A 20,646-nucleotide genomic window follows, 5' to 3' on the forward strand; every position below is an offset into this window, starting at 1 on the left:
ACAGGTCAGTCCCTTGTAAATGTTACTACCTGTACCAAGGTCATTGTGGCCAGGGAAGGCCTCTAAGGGCTGCAGCACTTATTGTGCCACCCTTAGAGGCCCTGTGCAAATAATATATACACACATGCAAGATATCATAGGCCCAGCAGGATTTTATCTTTGTTATCAACTTCAAGAGACAACTTTGGTGACTGCCAGAAGTGCTGGGAGTTATTGGATTCATATCTTCAGAGGGGCTAGCACTGATAAGAGGTCTAGGGGGAATATCCTCTTTTATCATCTGAATTTTCTCGAATAAGAAAGCGTTCAACTCATTGCACAATTTGTGAGTTTAAATCTGAATTTGTATGCATGTATACATCTTCAGGTGTAAATTTAGATACTTAAAAACTCACACATTTTAAGCCAACACTGTAAACCAAAAATGTATTTTCTGTAGAAAGAGAGCATTAAACATTCCCCACTTCCTTCCAATTATTACAGCTCAACCCCTTGTGTTATTATCCTTTAAAAACATCCCTCCAGGCCAACAAACTTACATTTGTGAAGTAATCTCAGAGTTGGATAAAACGGCCCTTCCCTTTGTCTGAAGAAAAGCAACTCTCCATTTACTGTTAATATCTCAATATGCTCATGACTGGAAAAAAAATGCAAAAGTTAAAGAAATACAAGTTTAATTATATTCGTTAAGGTCATATTACAAAAGGTAAATACAAAAAGGCTACATGCCAAAGAATGGAACTTCAATGTTTATTACTCATCTTAGACAAACTGAATTTAAGTTACTAGTAAATCAAGCATGCATAACTTTAGCAGCAACAGATGACACAAATGGAACTTACCATCTCACTATTTTAACAGGGTCCTTCTTTGGCATAATTTGGTTAAGCCATGGGTCAATTCCTTTAAACTGATCTATAAGTTGATTCTTTATGCCCTTTATGACTGACGTTTTCAACTGAATGCAGTTGGACACATTTTCCTTTTCATCAAATCTGCAACAAAAAAAAGTTAAGCTTCAGATTATCAAAGGATGGCCATACAGCAGTATTCACCTGCGGTGAATATAAACTCTTTACGCTAATTATCATAAACATGTCTGTGCAAAGATTCAAGGAACCATCTTGATTTCTATATCGAAATGCTGGTGAATATACAAATTCATGATTCAGAAGCTGAATATGGCAAGCGGCACTGCACAAAGGAGAAATGCCAGAACCCTCATTACAATCTCTGGCGTCATTAGCAAATGTTATCAGACAGTAAATGAAGGATTCGAGAATAGCAAGCATTGGGTAATAAGGTATTTTCAACACTGGCAAACCCACCCCCTTTCTAATAAGACTAAACCAGTGTTTGGGGACATTTATGTGGGCCCGACAGTTTCTAACTATTAATAAAAGGCAGTAAGACTGTGGTACTTTTACATACGTTCAACGTTACCAGACACATGAACACTGAGGCAACACGTATTTGCAATGAAGCCTGTTACTATTTCCAACATTCGACTTTAAGAAGTCATTTAATGCTGCCTCATATCATTCATGAAATGCCTTGTTTTATACTTTGCTGTCCTTTCTCTAACAGATGTGCTTAACAAAATAAATGTTCTCCTATTTTTCAGGAAGAACGTTCAACTGCCCAGAACAGGCACATTTGAGGTACAAAAAGTGGACTCCGAGCCAGCAAGTATTATTCCTAACTGCCCAATGCCCACAGGCAAAAACCCAGGTGGCCATGAGATAGGGTGCCCCAAACCATTAGACATTCCAAAAACATAGAAGTAGGACTACAATTTGTATGGCCCAGGATTGAAGAATGACTTAACTGATAGCATTAAGTAATACTGAAAGCACAGATAAGCACTAAAGGAAATTAAATGCTACGTTTAAACACAGTACTGTCAAGTAAATTGAGGTCCGTTTGGGACTGCTACTTAATTCTGTTCTAAAACACATTAGAACGTATCTCCCTTTGTGTATCTTCGACCCTCTCTGAAAACAAATTTTTTGCTAAAGGTAAAAAACATAATGACACAACACATGTTGAAAACAAGCATTTGCAATGCAATAGATCTCACATAGGGAAAGTTTGAGCTATTGGTATTGTAAATGACAAATTTCTTATTTATGTGCTGATTTTAAAAATAGCAAAATTAATAGCTTTGTCATTTACAATGCCAATAGTTATAACTTTCGCAAATGTGACACCTATAGCATTTGTAATGCAATATGTGTTGTATTTACGTGACTTAGATGTATTGATATTACAAATAACGGCTTTTAATTTTTTTAAAATAATTAATGCTTAAATAAAAGTAATTGTAATTTATAATGGGAATAGCTTAAACTTTTGTAAATAACTTTTGAGAAGATTATGTTCAGTGTATTTTATTGTGACGAAAATCCAAGAACAGAAGAGAAATATTAACATCTTTTTGTGACATTTGTAATAAAGCTTGAAACATTGATAGAACATATTTGAACCAGTTGTTGAATCGTTGCACAGATTGATGCTGTGGTGCCCCAGAGTGATGCTTTGGTGATGCGATAGAGGGAGGGAGGGCGATAGAGTGAGGGCGATAGATAGAGTAATTATGTGGTGTGTGAATATGTGACAGTGGTATTTGGAGTGTATGGTGCAGTGTAATTATGTGGCACTGAGTGGTATTTGGAGTATGTTCCGTTGAGCGCAGTAGGGGTATTATGAGGAGTGTATGTTGTATTCAGTAGAGTGCAATTATGTGGTGTGTAATTATGTGGCACAGAGTGGTATTTGGAGTGTATGTTGAATCGTAATTATGTAGCATATAATTATGTGGCACTGAGTGGTATTGTGTGAAGTGTGTGTTGCATTCAGTAGAGTGTAATTATGTGGTGTGTAATTTTGTGGCACAGAGTGGCATTTGGAGTGTAAGTTGCGTTGAATGCAGTGTAATTATGTAGCATATAATTATGTGGCACTGAGTGGTATTGTGTGGAGTGTGTGTTGCATTCAGTAGAGTAATTAGTGCCACATAATTACATGCCGCATGAGTGGTATTTGGAGTATATGTTGCATTGAGTGCAGTGTAATTATGTGGCGTGTAATTATGTGGCACTGAGTGTTATTTGGAGTGTATGTAGCATTGAGTGCAGTGTAATTATGTGGCGTGTAACTATGTGGCACTGAGTGGTATTTGGAATGTATGCTGCATTGAATGCAGTGTAATTATGTGGCGTGTAATTATGTGGCACTGAGTGTTATTTGGAGTGTATGCTCCGTTGAGGGTGCAGAGTGTGTGAGGGTGCAGAGTGTGTGAGGGTGCAGAGTGTGTGGCTAAAGTAGTGTGTGGGCGCAGTGTGCATGGCCTAAAGTAGTGTGTGGGCGCAGGGTGCGTGGCCTAAAGTAGTGTGTTGGCGCAGTGTGTGTGGCCTAAAGTTGTGTGTGGGCGCAGAGTGTGTGGCCTAATGTAATGTGTGTGCGCAGTGTGTGTGGCCTAATGTAATGTGTGGGCGCAGTGTGTGTGGCCTAAAGTAGTGTGTGGGCGCAGTGTGTGTGGCCTAAAGTAGTGTGAGGGTGCAGTGTACTAAAGTAGTATGTCGCCTCATTTGTCAGCAGCAAGCGCAGATGCTCTTCGAGGGTGGTGGCAGAGACCTAAAATAAAATAGGAAAAGCGTCTCCATGGACATCGATGTTTTAGTTACAGATTGTATTCCCAGCCTAACATCATTTTTTTTTTAAACCTCGTTATGTCACTCCCATACATGAGTGCAAAAAGTGAGCCCCAGTGCCTTGACAACTGTAGGTGGAATGGGCGTTACACAAACATCTGATAACATAGCAGCCAGGTCGTAGCCGGAGGTTGAGTTACAAACAGCAGAAAAGAGGATGATGGAGAGATGAAAGATATAGAGACTGCCCGAACAGAAAGTCTGCGGGGGAGGGGTTTGGAGGAGAGAGGGCGAGCAAGAAAGGGGGAAAGAAGAGTAAAGAATAATTGAGAAAGCAAGGTGTGGTGAGGCACGGAGAAGGACTTCGAGGAGGACAGAGATTTAGGAATGACGGGACAATAGACTGGAGGCGGGGGGCATCCCCACTCCCCTGAGAGTTGGCAGGACGAAGTCGGGCGTTAACGGGTTGGGCGCGAAGCGGGGAGCTAGAGAGACAACAGCGATATAAAGAGAGGAAGAGAAACTGGGACCGATCGAGGGCGAGATACGGGGCTTCTGCAGAGGAATATCAACGAGTGACATGAGCAGAGAGTGACAGACAGACGCGGACAGAGCAAACCAGGGAGGGACCGTGCAGAGAGATAACAATGGACTGCGTGGATTTTCAATGAGGCCGGGGGAGCAAGAGGGCAAAAACAGACATCAAGAGAGGCGAAAAGGAATGAGAGAGATGGGTCTTGGCAGTGAGAACACAATGCAAGAGACACCTAGAGAGGGGAACAGCTGGAGCGATGGAGAGAAAAGAGCAGCAAAGAAGGGCAACAGCGAGAGAGAGGCGGTAAAAGAGACCGGACAAGGCGCAAATACATCTTTACACTAACGCACCAAATAAATGGCAGACCTACATGTGCAGTCTGAAGGTCGAAGGTTTGAAGCACAGTGCGCCTCCCAGCCACTCATCCTTGTGAGGTCAGTAAACTTTGCACCATTCAGCGGAGTTATAAAACTCCAAGCTCGCTTTTGAATAGCAATAAAAATACTATTAAGTGAAAAAACGAGAGGGTTCAAAAGAGATCATGCAATCCAGAGTGGAGAGAAAGGAGAGACTGCCAAGGAAGACAATGACACAAGAAGAAAGACTCTGGATTTACCCAGAGAGTAAAATCACTCTCTCCAAAGCAGTGGTGTAGAAGGATGCCATTGGCCCTGGTGCATGCAAGGAACAGCTCCCTTTGCTGATGTGGCAGTAAAATGCAACATTTATCGTTGAGGAAACATGTCCCCCAGCAACATACTTTCAGTGCGAATCATTCTCCTGCTGGTATCTCGTGAGACTTTCTTTTTATACAAGTTGACCGCTTACTCAAAAAAAGTTACAAGAAAACTTTAAAGTCGGAAATATCCAGAATTTCACCAACACATTTAAAATTTCGCCCATGCTGTGTAAAAATGTAAAAGAAAGAGAGAGTAAAGGTAATACATAGACTGGAGAGGAGGGCGGTAGTTATACAAGCAGGAAAGGCAGAAAAGTAGAAAGCATGCATGGCGGGGGTGGGGGAGCGGACTCCTTTGAAGTCTGAGGCGGGGGAGCGCATTCCTTTGAAGTCTGATGCCGAGGCCGATGGTGTTTGATGTGCAACGCCTGACTCACATGTACTGTACGCGATCTGCAGCTAGGTAGACTTTTCGGACCACTTACTATAATCTCGACAAACAAACATTGCTAAAGAAATGCTGTAGGTCGAGACCTAGAAATGGTAGTATACGAGCAATTGAGAGCCTGGCCACCCTACCATGAGAGGGGGCAGGGGGTTCAGCCTCCAAAACTGCACACACTCCTTGCCAGAAATGCCACCCAATAACCCAATGTCCACGGGCAGCCAATAAAGGTTCATTCATTCCAGTCACACACAGCAGACATACTTGTGGATGTGGTTTTGCTTTACTCCTTGGCAACTTCAACTGGAAACCGGGGAGAAGGTACACAAGCAATTTCCCTTAAACAAGTTCTATGTGATGTATGTTTTAACAAAGAGTAAATGTGACCTAGATTTCACATGCGGAATAAGCCTCACAAAGCAAGTTTGCCAGCCTCGGAGAGCGCACACTGCAGTTCAATAATGTTGAGTGGAATGTTGTTGAGTGTGAGTCAGTTAGTGGATGGGCTGAGCAGCAGGATGGCTGCTCCTGGTGGGGCTCTACCCTGTAACATCTTACTTGGAATAAATCTACATGAAAACTACTTGGACCAGACCTACGTTTATTCACTACATTTTGGAGACGATTTTGAAAAAACCTGCGTATTATTACACCTGGATGATGGAAACATTTTCTACATAAATTTGAAGCCTGAAGAAACTTTAAGGTAAAGGAACTTCTTTTGAAAGTAACTGCAGTGTATTTAAAGCAAATTTGCACCCCTGAGCCGCACTAGTGACCTTGAGATCGGTCGCCCCAACCCAAGTGTACCAGATCCCGTTGCTTTTCTTGACGGACTTGTTGGAGTGGACATGTTGAAAAGCTAGTCCATGCTCAAACTATCAACATCTTTACATGTGCTACATGTAGTGATGCTGCGTACTTTGACTTATTGAACACATTTATACCAGGGGTTGAAACACGCTTTCCAGATTTTGCGTGAACCTGTGGTTTCCCTTGTTACTTTTGGACCAGTCTGCCACAACTCTGCTGTAAGGACTTGTGCATTGCACCATGACAAGTCTTTCCTGAATTGAAGCTGTACTGATGTCGAGTGAATTAGAACTTTCTTGCTGTGTGTGCTTTGTGAATCTTCAAGGTAGTGCTTTCTTGTAAGGAGCCTGAAGCGGCACCCAATTAAAAAAAAAAAAAAGTTTGCCATCGGATGAATCATTCTTGAAGTGGCAAGTAGAGTTTTCACCGTTTTTGTAATTGATGTATGACATAATTACTGCTGCGTACTCCGACAGTTCAACTGTTGGTTTTATTTTTTTTTAATGTAGCACAAGTTGGACAACGCACACGCCTGTTTACCTTCACCTGGGGATCTTGCAGATTTCCTTAAGCGTGGTCGTGCCACCACCTCTTCTGTGACGTTCTGCGCTCTATTCGCGTCAGTACTGCTGCGGGGCAACACTTGGTGCTGGTTCGTGCTGAGCCACTCGGCTCTGCGCCAAATTGCGTACCCCCATCTGGCTCATTGGTAATCGAGGCAGAAGCATTTCCTCGACCTCTCTGCCGGATGTTGCAATTTTCTCCTTAGTTCTTGTGGTGTGGATAGAAGGCAAATTTACATATTCATTGGGCGCCTCGCTTTCTGCTTCATTCAGGTAGCGTTCCAGATAAGTCGGTCCTGTGTTATTTCTAAAGTTGTTGTGGTGATCCTGGAGCGGTGTTGTTGCAGCTATGGACTACAAAGTACTTGGCAGGATGTTTAAAGTAATGTCTCCATTTTGGGTTTTTTTTGTAACCGGACCACCATTTTATTTGTGCTCTGGATTCTGTTTACCTACTGTGTGGACCGGCGTTTGTGCAGCATTTTTGGGGTAGCTGTGTGGCACTTCGGGTGAGGATTCGCTCACCAATGGGAAGCACCTGTTTTCAAAAGTGTTACTGCAAATATCGTTGGTGCTATATTTCTTGTTGTCTCTTGCTTTAAAATAAACGTTTTAATGGGGACACATTGTAAAATGTTTTTGCTTATCGGTTTGCTTCTACCTGTTTTTCTGTGATTAGTTTCCTTGTTGTGGGTTGTACCCCTTGTTATGTGTTGTGTTTTTATGCTTTTCATGAGGAGTTTTGGGTGAGTGTTAACTCACCAGTGTTCTAGAGTATTACTGTGGGCTAAAGTCCTTTGCGTTGCACATAACATGTTTTTGTGTTTTCATCTTTCTGATGTGCTGCATGGGTTTGCTTATCAAGGGTGTGGTGTTTTGTACACTCTTTGTTTTGGTCATGTATGGGGCTTGTTTGCATACAAGTACCCTGTGCTGTGTTTTACTTAGGGCTGTGCGTTTAGGGGTCCTGGGGATGTGCGTTTGTGGGTCATTTATCCTGGAGTATTGTTTTTCCACACATACCATCCCAAATCCTGGTTTAGGTGGACGGCTGAGGTCTAACCAGATTTCAAGAGTTTGTGTTTTCCTTCCGATAGCTGGTTTTCTCTACATTTTTAAGGTCGAGCCTAGACGAAAGCAAAAGCGAAGCTTTTGCTGTCTAGGTCGACAACTTATGTTATCACTATGGGGGGAATGTGGACAGCAGACTGACACGCGCTTGTCCTGCGGGAGATTTTACCTCGTGGGCGCGCACGGCGCCGTGCCCCATATTCCCGTGCGCAAACACTCACACAGCCACACTCACGCATGCGCACATACACAGCCACACATATACACAGCCACACGCATACACAGACACACACACACTGCATACACACACGCACCCCCCCTTAAACAGACCCACGCGCACACAGACACGCACGCACAGGCACAAACACGCACAGACACACGCGCGTACACGTTCCAAGATTATACATCGAAGTCATAGTTGTTGCTTATTCATCATATGCAATTTACGACCAATGGCAAAGCCAGTAGCCCTGGCATGTTGTAGGTGTAATGTTACTTGTGTTATATATCTGGCTGAATGGACAGACGCAGCAAAATACCAGTGGGACAGCACAGTATGCTAAAGTACAGATTTCTAGCTTAAGTGTTTTAGGCCACGCCCCTATAAGAGACCCCAGTTTTTTAATCTCACTTAAAGCCCTGAAGGTAACCATGGTTAATTTTCTAGAGCTATGTTTCTTTTTTTGGAGAAAGACGATAATTCAAAAGGGAGACCAAAATGGGCTTAAAATATATAGCTATAACTTCACAAGATTGTTAATAGTGTTATGAGGAACAAGGAATGTGGCCAGTTGGATAGAGATCTGTTCTTGGACAAGAGGGTGACACAAGCGGGTGTGGCAAGAGCAGGTATTGAGCTATAAAATCTCTTCATATGACCTAATCTTTCTCCTGTCCTTCACCCTGGCGTTTTTTCCAGGAAATACTGGATGGTGTACCATGACCAAAGTTCTGCTGTGAACTTGCTTAGTAACCCTTCTAACTGTGACATGCTTCCTCCTGAGCAGAATATTGATGCTGGAGGGCATCCAGTTGTTCCCTCTGGATCAGAAAGACCCATTGCAACACATTTGACATGACAGTCAGATGATAGCCAACGTCAACAGAAAACAAGCATTTGCAATGCAATAGGTCTCGGGTTAATTAAGTTTGAGCTATTGGCATTGCTAAATATTGCAACACCAACTGCAACAAAAGCTATTGGTGTTGCATTATTTAGCATTGCCAATAGCTCAAACTTTAATAATGCGAGACCTATTGCATTGCAAATGCTTGCTGCTGGATGGGTTTGGGTGAAGGGCTAAGTTGAAGCTGTAGTTTGAAGAGTGAGTGTTTTTTTGTGTTTTTTTTTTTTAAAGAGTGATTGCTGCTCTTATATTTACTACGAGGATGGATGTAGAACTTTGTTGTTCCTTTCTGGGTTTGTGTGGATTTGTTTTCCACACCTTCCACCCATGCTTCAGGCTAGGGTGAAGGACAGCTGTGATTTAGTGGGTTTCGTGTGGTGTGCCTTTCCACACTTTCCACCCATGCTTCGGTTTGGGTGAATTTTTAGTTGTGTTGGTTCGTTTACCTATACACCTTGTGGTTGGTACTACGTGTACCTTTCTCATGTTTGCCTGGCCAGCTAGCATGTTTGAGGTATTTGGATTGGTTTGTGGTATTGGGGTGTAGTTGTGCATGTTTTTTTGCTGTGGTAGAAAGGGAGATGGTGCATAAGTGCATCTTACTTGTGTTCCTTGTTCTCTCCTGATTTCTTTCTTTCTTCTGCATGATATTTTCCATTTTTTATCTTCATGCTTTTTGGTTTAGATAGTTGCTACCTTGCTTATTTGGGGCAATGGTTTTGTTATCTTTCTGTTGCATGCTATTGTTCATATGCCATCCTTTGCTTGCTTCGGACTTCATGGTTATTCCTTTTAGAGTCTTTCTATATTTAATATAAAGAAAGGAGATGAGTTACACCTGCTGCTCAGTCAGTGTGACTGGGATGAGAGAATGTTGATGAGTGGAATGTTGGTGAGTGTGGGAGTCAGTTGGCGGATGGGCTGAGCAGCAGGATGGCTGCCCCTGGTGGGGGCTCTACCCTGTAACATCTTAATTGGAATAAACCAACACGAAAACTACTTGGACCAGACCTACGTTTATTCACTACAACATGATAATTTCAGTGTGGAACGAACATTTTTGGCAAGATAGTACAATGCCAGACAAACTGGCATTAGGAAGACTCCTACTGAAGTGCTTTCAGCAGGGCCGATTTACTGACTCTCCCTGAGAGCGCACTCCAAAGCAGGAATGCCTGTGACAGGGAGCAGGAGTGTGCGAGACCTCCAGGTTTCCGTCGGTCGAATCTCCCCATCTGTTTGTTCTCACTTCTATCTGCGCAAATCATCATGCATAGAAAAGGGAGAAGAGGTATGAGGGAGGTGGTAAACACGGACATCAGGAGGGGGCGGGAGTGAAGGCAACACGAGAAGGGTAGTAAACAAACAAAAAGTCATCAGACTTTAGAAAAGGAAGAGGATGAGGGAGGTGGTAAACACAGACATCAGGTGGGGGGGGGCGGGAATTTAGGCAACACGACAAGAGTAGCGCTTCCACTGGGAGCAGATCATAAATATGCATAAACGTAATGAGGCGCAGCGAGCAAACGAGAACCTGCACAGAAACATTAAATGGGGAAGAAAAAAAAAAAAAAAGAATTGCGCCGAACAAAGGATACCTAAACCAGACAGTAAGAGTACATGTAACGGGGCCAGTAGCCAAGAAAGTGAAAGCCGCCAAAAGGTGGGATAAAGAACAGTGTTTCACGAATTAAAAGAAAGCAATTCTGAAAGGTACCCGAAGCAACAAATGGAAAGTGGTGGGTGTGGTCTTAACACCCAGAGGGATTACACCAGGCCTCGCCGAGAGCAGTGCATGCTCACTGCCTCTAGGCTCGCCCTAAAAAACTACTTGTCTCAGCAGGCGAAAGAAGAGGTGGTCGCCAAATGGACTGTAATGGAACATGTCTGATCCTCAAAGTAGGTATATCTTAACGGAACAAAATGGGTTATCCCACTTATTTTACAGTTTGACCTCTAACATATGGGGCTGTTGTTTCTCGGAGTGCAAGTCTGCAAACAGTCAGTAAATTTTGAGGCAGTAATCATCAGAAACTTCCAACACAGTAGTTCGGTTTTAATTCCGTTAGAGATGATTTTGATTTATTAAAATCGTATGCTCAACATTTTGAACATTTCTGCACTTAAACAAAAACTCTGCACTTTATATAAGTGTATTATTCCGTGCTTTGTAAATTAGTCCCCAAACTAGGTCCCGAATTCATCTTGGTTTTCAACGCACCCATATTTTAATTTCTCATTCTGACACCACAAGTAGAACAAGCATTTGCAATGAAGGTGGCCTCGCCTTTATGTATTTAGATATGCAGCACGCACATTAGCCTGGGTGCAGAAACATCTACTATTCTTTTAACTTGGAGGGAAAGTAAGCAGCAAACTGCGGTATATGCCAGCTATGGGAACACATGGAGAAACACAGCCTATCAGCGAGGAATTATATTGTCCAAAGCTCTGTTTTTAATGTAAATTCAGCCTCTTCGGTTGTCATTTCACTGAAAATACAAAATTTGAAAAAATATTGTCTACGGGTGCTCGTGGAACAAATGTTGGTACTGCCTGGAACCTAGGGAATGCTAAAGTGATTCTGGTATTTTTACGGATCTCCACTGGTCTTTTTCCATCAAGACAGGTAAATAGAGGCAGTTGCCAGAAAAATAAAGAAAGTACCTAAGCAGAAAGCAATTCTGATATTTTACTGACCTCTACTGGTCGTTTTCTATCAAGACAATAAAACTGAGGCAGTTGAACAGAAAAAAAAGACCATAGGCAAAGGCAATGGCAGAAGCAAACAAGTTATGGGGATTATCTCCAGATCCCACAAAGTACATACGACAGATCTTCCAGACAGCACAAGCGCTGTCTAGACTCGACCTAAAAATATCAAGGGATGCTTTGTGAGGATATGCTATTCTTGGTGAGCTATTTATTCTGCATCCATTTGCAAACATCTACCATATACTTTGTTTTCTGCTTCATTTTTTAGATTAGATTCACCTCATGAAGGGCTTTGCCCGAAATGCATTGGGTCTGTTCCCATTAATCTCTATGATTGGAATCTATTAATTCATCTACCGCTGCAGATGATATGTTTCCTTTGAAATTAATAGGAAGCCTTGGCTACAAACTCACATTAAAACTTCACTTACTGAAGAAATTTACCTTGTTTATTGGATTAATTACCTTACCTGACGGTGGTCTGTGCATCTGGGGGACGTTACCGGTCTGGATAACTCCTTTTTGTATGTAACCCGATCAGAGAGCATCAGTAAACTGGGAAATAACCCCTATAAACTGAGCGGTGAACATGATGCTAAGTCAGAGCAATATTGTACCACATATTTAGGAATACAATTAACATAATGGTTGCCAAAAACAGGATAGTCAAAATGGATGCAAAAATACACGTCCCAATGCTACTTCTTAAGTTTTCAGCTGCCTATGTTATGCCCACCCTTGAGAGACATACAAATATGATTAACATTTGTGTATGCGCACGATTCTTCGATTCTAGCCAAATGGCCTCTTCCACAAGATAAAGTGCCTGACCGTGTAGACATGGTGTTTAATCTGGAGAGCTCATCAATTGTCATCATTCAACTCTGAAGTTAACATACAATCAAGAAATTGCATTACATGGTACAGACAAGCATTTGCAATGCAATAGGTCTCGCATTAGGAAAGTTTGAGCTATTGGTACTGTAAATGACACATTTTTTATATGTGTTGGTTTTGAAAATAGCGAAATTAATAGCTTTGTCATTTACAATACCAATAGTTTTAACTTTCGCAAACGTGACACCTATAGCATTTGTAATGCAATATGTGTTGTATTTACGTGACTTACATGTATTGATATTACAACCAGTCTGATTAAGGCTCGCGCATCCATTCATCCTTCCGAGGTCGGAAAAACGTGAGTACCAGTTTTTGTGGGTGGCAACTACTGTGCCACTGTAAATCCCACAGACACCTACGACAAGGTATGTAACTATACAGAAGTAAAATCAAACAAAGCAATAAAGAACAGTACGATGTTGCAGCATGTCGGTGTGTGTACGGATGGCTCTCAGTCCTTTTTGCCCCCTCCCGTATAGATTTACTTTCATCGCTGCACAAGCAGGACTACAGTATCCAGTATGCACCTTCACAAATATGACTGGATGATCTCTTCACTGTCCCGCAAGCTCCCCAGCGCTCTCCCCTCCCCCGACCCTGTTACCGGCTGCACACAAACATTCACCAGCATCCCCATCACAACGGTCCAGAGCCTGGAAAAGCCATCAGACATGCCCGTCTCCTCCTGGGGCTCTGGACAAGCCGCTTGGTCCTCCTCTTCCATGGCTGCTCCCCCACCTCAGAAGTGTTTCAGCCTGGCAGTGTTAACAACAATTTGCCCCGGGCTGTACCTAGGGGTGCTGCGTTTTTCAAATACTTCTCTGTGGTCCCGGGGCAGCTTCACCATGCTCTTCAATCTCTGCTTAATCCACCTCACAGGGGAGCCGCTGAATTGTCCCTTGGAACAGCGGGCAATGGGCAGGTTGAGTCCCGCTCCCTCATTGCGAATCCCCCCGGGGTCTCCAGGTTCCTGCCGGCAGTCGAGCGCTTGACGGTGGAGTGGACATTCCTTCGAAAACTTTTCCTAGCTAGACGAGGCTGCTACAGGCACACTCCAGCTGAAGGCTGGACTGTACCACAGAGGGGCACACCAGAGGAGTCTTTAATGTTGAGCACATGACTCATTCTCCTGGAAGGCTTTGCAAAACGTAACACCCCCTACAAAAATATATAATTCAAAATAGTCGGGTTTGTGCAAGGAGTTCTAGCGAGGTGAAAGCTAAGAGGTAGCAAGAAGCATAGAGGATCACTTACAGACTCCCCTTACTCCTGAAATGGACTCTCCCGACTTCACATAACTGCTCACACTGTCTGTGGGGGTTGCCTGCGCATGCGCGCCATCCTTAAGTTTCGTTTTAGTAGCGAGCCCCGGAGCGAAAACGAAGTGCCGCATCTGCAGTCCCGGTTCCCAGGAGGGGGCCCGGGTGAAGACCAGGGGGGAGACTGCGGGCTCCCATGCCTAAGGGGAGAGCCCCGCTTCGTGCTGGCCTGGCAGAGGAGCTCGAGTGCCCGGCGTGTTCCAGATGGTGCGAGCCCGGTAAGGGAGGGGTAGGGTGTGTGCCTGCGCGCGTGTGTGCAAAGATGTCATCCTTATTTGCTAAAATATCACTAGTTGTTGAAATGGCATTTTTAATTGAATCGAAAGTGTGAAAATATTACGCATACGCACTTTAAACATTAGCAGGCGCATGAATGTGTTTGGACATGGTGTCAGGCCTTTATCAGCACTCTCCTGCAGAGAAAGCGAAACTGACACCGCACACACAGCAAGCAGCCAGCTGCGTGCTCCCGCGGACAAAACTGACACTGGAAAAGCGCGCGTCCGACTCGTGTTTACATTCCCAGAAACGGGCAACAATAGTTGTCGAGCAGACAGCAAGCAATGTTTCACATTGCTTGCACGTCTAGGCTTGACCTAAAAAACAGCAATTATCAAGTTTTAGGGACTCATTGTAGACCTTCTTGACTCCAGTCATAATGAGCAAACCTCACAACTACGGCACAGCATTCTATCTAAATCAACAATTCTTTTTCTTTGAACCACCATTGGGCCAAGCCCCAGACATGTTAACGCTACTGCAGCCAGGCCAATGTGTTTTTGGAACTATTATAATCCATACCACGTTTTCAGTACAAAAGAGAAAAGAGTACACTTGATGTCACATATGTTAAGCTCAGTGATACACAACGTGCCATTTATCATACAGCAAAGGTAACAAATGAGGGACTGAATGCTGAACAATGCAAACATTAACCCCCAGTCACAAAGATCTGGGTTTAACCCATTGATCTTTGCTTGCAACACCAGTTTGGACCCAGCCATATGCAAATCCGTCTTGACCCTGTTCCTCACGTTCCCCGAACTTTCAAGCTAGATCTTCACTGGACCGGAAACAAGCATCCTGGGACCGGTTGCGGGGCATCACCTCTTATCAACCAGGCTCGCTTGAATCCAGTGGTTCAGTGAGCACGGCACTATACAGCGGCTGAAGCACTATACAAGCTACTTTTTAATCATGATAGTGCATTGATCTTCAAAGCAAAGTATAACGTAATCAGAAAACCTAATTATTTGCACTTCTGAACCAATTGTAGGGATAAATATCATTTAACATTAAAGAGAGGAAAAGTTGTTCCTTACTCGGCTACCAAAATAGCTCAGCTTCCAGGATGATCTACCAGCATAGATTTCAATTAAAATGCTATGAATCATAACTCGTTTCCATGAAACATTGGCCTTTTGTACAAATGGATCCCCACTCAAAGCGGGTAGAAAGATAATAGAACAACATTAACCCGTTTGTGGAAGCCACTTTTTTGTTTACTGATTTTACCCTTGGTGGCCAGAACATTCTGTTCTATTTTAACGGTTTGTGTTATTTTATTGTGTATAGTTCTATGCACAAAAAAGCCTAGAGCCTACCATAAGAGGCAGGATCTCAGTGGTGGTCTAGCACCTTTCCCTCACCATTGCTTTTAGAGAGTGTGATAAATGCCAAACCAAGTCATAGAAGACAAACCTGAATGCACTCTAAGCCAGGAATACACTTTGCAGATTAAAATGGTGACTACCTTCATTGGCGGTAGGCAAACATCTCACAACTTTGTCATGGTATTACTTCAGAAGCAGGGAGTGCACATGCTGAACTGTACCACTGCTATTTCTGAAGGAAAGTGAAGGCAGATATCTTTCCTAAAGTGCAGCACATGCAAATAGGAGATGCAGCATGTGCAAAAAGGAGACTTGGAAAGGAAAAAACGAAGGAATCAACGATCTATAAGACTACACTTACATAAAATTTCAGTAAAAACCTAAGTGGAAGAGTAACATCTCCTCTAGGACTATAAGCACTGACAGAGAATAGGACAAGCTGACGTGGCATCATAGTGACTTGATCAGAAACTCCCTGTACCAAAAACAGGTCCAACGACTTAACATGCTTGGTAATAAATGAACAGCTGCTTTGATCAAGGGACTTTCTACACTGCTTTGGTGTGTTCCTGTGGTGAACAGAGTTGCAGATGGTGGCTAGTACTGGGGCAATAATCTGGGGTATCAATTTTAGTATGTTGGGGGGACATGGGTCGTTGGGGGAACCTGATTTGTTGGAGGAAATGTGGTTTAAGATTCGGTCTGGCGTGACTTGGTTGAATTCCACAAGGGTAGGGAGGGCTCTACTCTTGGTGAGGCCAGGTTGAATGGGGGTATGTGTGTTAGTGTGATGGGTGGGAGTAGTGGTCTGGTTGTTGGTCAAAGAGTGAGCAGCAAAGTTAGTATAGTTGTGGCTAACTTTTTCTTGAAAGAATGTGGCTACAGAATCACAGTGTTTGGAGTTATGGAGGGGTTGGGGCCTGATAATCTGGCTATAACCTGGAACAGCTTTTAGGTGATATCTTGAGCTGTTTCAATTTGGTTAATATAGTACCTACTTTTTCTGTGATTATGAGGTGTTTATATTTGGGAAGTGCTAACTTATAATTGTGTTTTTTCGATTTGGTTGTAGTTCCGACTCCACTGTTTTCTATGTTTCTGCATGTTTGTTTTTCGAGCCCGAGTGCCTCTGAGAACCATGGGGCTGATGGTATTTTTCGGTTTTTGGAGGGGTTTTTTGCGGAACTAAGGTGTTGAAGGCTCAGTGGAGCAATTGGGTGTATTGTGTGGCTGCTTGCTCAGGTTCACACGGTGGATCTTGTTGGGAGGACAGGAGGTGTGATTTGAGAGCAGTAGGGGAGATACTTTTCAAGGCCTTGAACTGTTTAGGGGGGAAGAGAGATTGGTTGATTGGAGGTCTGATTTTTTAATGTGGTTATTGAAGAAGATCGCACAGTGGTCTGTTCAGGGGAAGGGTAGAATGTTTCCTAGAGTGATTTGCTGGTTGTTAGTAAATAGACCATCCAGGGTGTGGCTTGCTGAGTGGGTGGGTTTTGTTAGGTCTCGGCGTTAACCGCGCGAAGCGCGGTCTCGCCAGAGACCTATTGTGACCGACTGCTTCCCAGGAGAGGGGACAGGAGCTGGCCACGCACAGAGAATTGAGTGGGCCACGCGAACGCGCTCGCTGTGGCCCGCTCCTGTCTCCTCTCTTGGAAAGCTCCAAGACCCACGCATGCGCACACACAGACACACACACACAAGCGCCCATGCACGCACGCACATACATACAGAGACACACACCCCCCCAAGCATACACATACGCGGCACACACACACACACAAGTGCACCGAGCCACCCCCCCGTCTCACACACACACACGAGTGCACCTAGACCCCCCCCCCAGCCTTTTTCAACTTACCGGGCCAATCTCGGGGCGGCAGGCACCGGGCATGTGCAACACTTGCGCAACCTCCTTCTGGCGGCCCCGGGGCTCTCCACTGCTCACAGGAGCCCCGGGCCGCGAGACGCTTTCACTCTGCCTGCCTCCTCTTCCGGTCCGGATGCGGCCCGCCCCGTCACAGGCGACCTTGCCTGACTTCCGGTGAGGCTGTGTATCGTTCGCGGCGCTTCAACGCTCCTCCCCACCCCCCCCCACCACAGAACAGGACCCAGGAACAATTAACAAGCTAGTGGTGCTGAGCACAGCTCCTTGTCAAAGCAGTCACTGTAACGGCCTCGCTGTGTAGGCCGCGGTCCGTAGAAAGCGCGGGTCACCGGTAGGAGCCTCGGAACAAGAGCCCACGTACAGCCACATGGGTAGTGCTGGATTTACGCACATCCAGAGGCGGCCAGGCCGTGGGGACAGGCTCCGCCAGGCCTGCGGGGGCTTTCCTGACTCGTGGTGACGCCGAGGCTCGGGTCATGTCAAAGATGCGTTTCCTTCAGATGGGAAAAAGCAGCGGCTCTGAATAGCTGCGCCTGTGAAAAGAGCCGCATCAGCGCCTACGGGAGCATTCAAAGTTAACACGGAAAGCACTCGCAGCAGCAACCAGGGGTTATGTGCAGGACTGAAGAACAGGATGCTTTTCCCAAACTATGTCCGAAGTTCCCTCCTTCAGCCCAGGTCCACTGCCTCTTCAGAAAGAACGGAGCCCGGTGTAGTTTGAACGCTGCACCCACACACTAAAGGATTCGTTCTATGAGAACCTATTTATTTATTCCAAGATGTATTGCAAGAAACACTCCGAATGGAAGTAACGGCTTGCATACCACGTGAAGCAGTATAAAACCAAGAAAGGTCCGAGGTGGGGTAGGGTGGGCCAAACCAAGTTAAAACTAGGTCGACAAAGAGAATAAAGCATTGTGGGGAGGTAGTCACGCCCAGGTGCTAGGAAGTACTGGTTAGGCATCTGATTGACTGAATAAGGACAGGAAGTTTGTCAGTGCTTTAAATGGAAATACAAAAATGTAGGTATCACTTTGTAGAGTACATGTTTGCTCCTGAGAAGTGCCAGTACTCTCCCATTAAATGTACTGAGGAGGGCTGAGAAGTGCAGGTACTCTCCCTTTCAAATTAAGAAGTGCGGGTACTGAGTACCGGCCCATTTAAAGCACTGATGTTTGCGCAGTCAAAAGAAGCACAGAATTATCCGAGTGGCATGGCCAAAAGTTGGGAATCTAGGACTCCTATGAATTTGGAGTGATGCATTTCCAGTATGAGGCGGTTAGGCAAGGAATTCCGGGGGGGGGAAGTACTAGTGCATAAGCCCACAGCAAGACTAATGTCGGGTGTGCATCATTGTTACTGTGTAGAAATGCTTAGGTTCAATCGAGTAACACTACACACACACACACACACTCACTACACGCACAACACACAACCACACCACAACAAACAACCACACACACAACCATAACTACAACCACAGACACACAACCACGCACACATACAACACACACACACACAACCACACACCACCACACCATCAGTGCACACTTTCACCAGCCACAAACACCATCAGTATACGCTTTCACCAGGCACACACCACCAGACGTCAGTGCACACTTTCACCAGTCATCCACACACCACCAGCCGTCAGTGCACGCTTTCACCAAGCACACATACACCACCAGCCGTCAGTGCACACTTTCACCAGTCACACACACCACCAGCTGTCAGTGCACGCTTGCACCAGGCACACACACCACCAGCCAGCAGTGCACACACCACCAGCCATCAGTGCACACATCAATTGTTAACGCATCCACAATTAACTATTGCAGTAAATCGCAGTATGGCACACTTTACTTTTAAACATATTCATCTAAAGTGCAGCATGCCACCATTGCTACAAAAATAAATACACTTTTTATTGGCCTACAATTTATTGACTTTTGTTGCAATTAGTGTTGCAATATTTAGCAATGCCAAAAGCTCAAACGTAATTACTGGGAGACCTATTGCATTGCAAATGCTTGTTACTAATTGAGAGAGTCCAGTTGCTTCTAGTTCTGCTAAGATGGTTGAGGTGTTGTGGGCTTCCATGTGGAAATTGAAGTACCCTAGTATGGTGAAGTTGCTTTCTCCAGCTAAGGGTTCTAGGAGATTAAATGAAATACCAGTTTATGTAAAGCGCACAGCTACCTCCGAAGTGGTGTCCCAGCGCTGGGGGCCCTCGGGAAGATTAAGCAAGCTATTGCCCAGAGTCACATGGTGCTGGGCTAACCTTCCGCCGGCACCAGGGATCGAACCGTGAACCCTGTGGTCCGGAGTCAGGCACCCTGGCTGTTGCGCCATACCTCTTCCACGGCCTATGGAAGAGAGGAACTCTGCTCGAGGTCCTGGTGGGAGGTAAAGGAGAATGCCTTTGAAGGAGTATGCGTGTGCGAGTAGTATTGTGAAGATAAAAGCTTTGCAGGTTTTGATAGGGATTAACTCTGTCCTTATTGAGTAATGTTCACGATAGACAAGTACCTGTTCACCACCCTTTTTTGTGGATCTGTCAAATCTGCCGACACAGAAACCGTCCGGGGTTACCATGGAGAAGTCTGCTCCTGAAGACAGATCTCCCCAAGTTTCAGTTATAAAAAGGAGATAGAGATTGTAGTTTTCTAAGAGATTTAATAGTTCATATTTATGTTTGGGTAGGGAGCGAGCATTTATAAGAGCTGAGTTGATTGCAGTAGGATTGCTGGGTGACGGGGGCCCAAGGTGGGTGGGTGCTTTTGTGTAGAGTTTAGAGTGAAAGGGCAATTAGGGCAGTGTGTGGGTTCCTGGGTGGATAGAGTTTCCAGGTTGAGATGGAGACATATTTGTTTGTTAATTAAGGTGTTGGATATGTCTTTTAGTTGTTTAGTAGAGTAAGATATGAAGTTAGTGTGTGGGATGGATTGAGAACGACCAGGAGGGGGTGGCCTTGGGCCCGGCGCAGACGGGCTTACCTTCGGCACGCATTAGGCGCGTCGGCGGCGCGTCCATTGCGCGTGGAGAGAGGCATCTTACTTTTAAAGGGGAGAGCAGCTGATAGAGAGCAGACTCATACAATCTGCCCGGAAGTTGTAGTCACTTCCTGTATGCCCGCCCCTCTGGATTCCCTCCACTCAAACCGCTAGTCGGCGGTGGACCGGGGAATGCAGTGAGGTGATGGTGAGTGCCAGCAGAAATGGCGATCAGTGTTCTAAAAGTGCAATATTTAAAAACAGACAATCAGCAATTTTAAAAGTGCAGTACAGGTATGAGGAGCCCATTCCCAGGCGCTCCTGGTTTCAGCAAT

The 20,646-nt window shown here is 44.7% G+C and overlaps 1 protein-coding gene across 1 annotated transcript in view; it reads right to left on the reverse strand.

Annotated features, from left to right (window-relative positions):
• The window catches only part of MCTS1 (MCTS1 re-initiation and release factor), a 112,284-nt gene that overhangs the window by 82,736 nt on the left and 8,902 nt on the right, over positions 1-20,646 (reverse strand). The window contains exons 2-3 of the mRNA XM_086918514.1: positions 843-995; positions 540-637 (exon numbers count right to left, since the gene is read on the reverse strand). Of these exons, the coding sequence (XP_086774640.1) occupies positions 540-637; positions 843-995 (251 nt within the window). The remainder of the gene's footprint in view (positions 1-539; positions 638-842; positions 996-20,646) is intronic.

Source organism: Lissotriton vulgaris, chromosome 4_1, assembly GCF_964263255.1.
Source record: "Lissotriton vulgaris chromosome 4_1, aLisVul1.2, whole genome shotgun sequence".
In the NCBI taxonomy this organism is placed as follows: Eukaryota; Metazoa; Chordata; class Amphibia; order Caudata; family Salamandridae; genus Lissotriton; species Lissotriton vulgaris.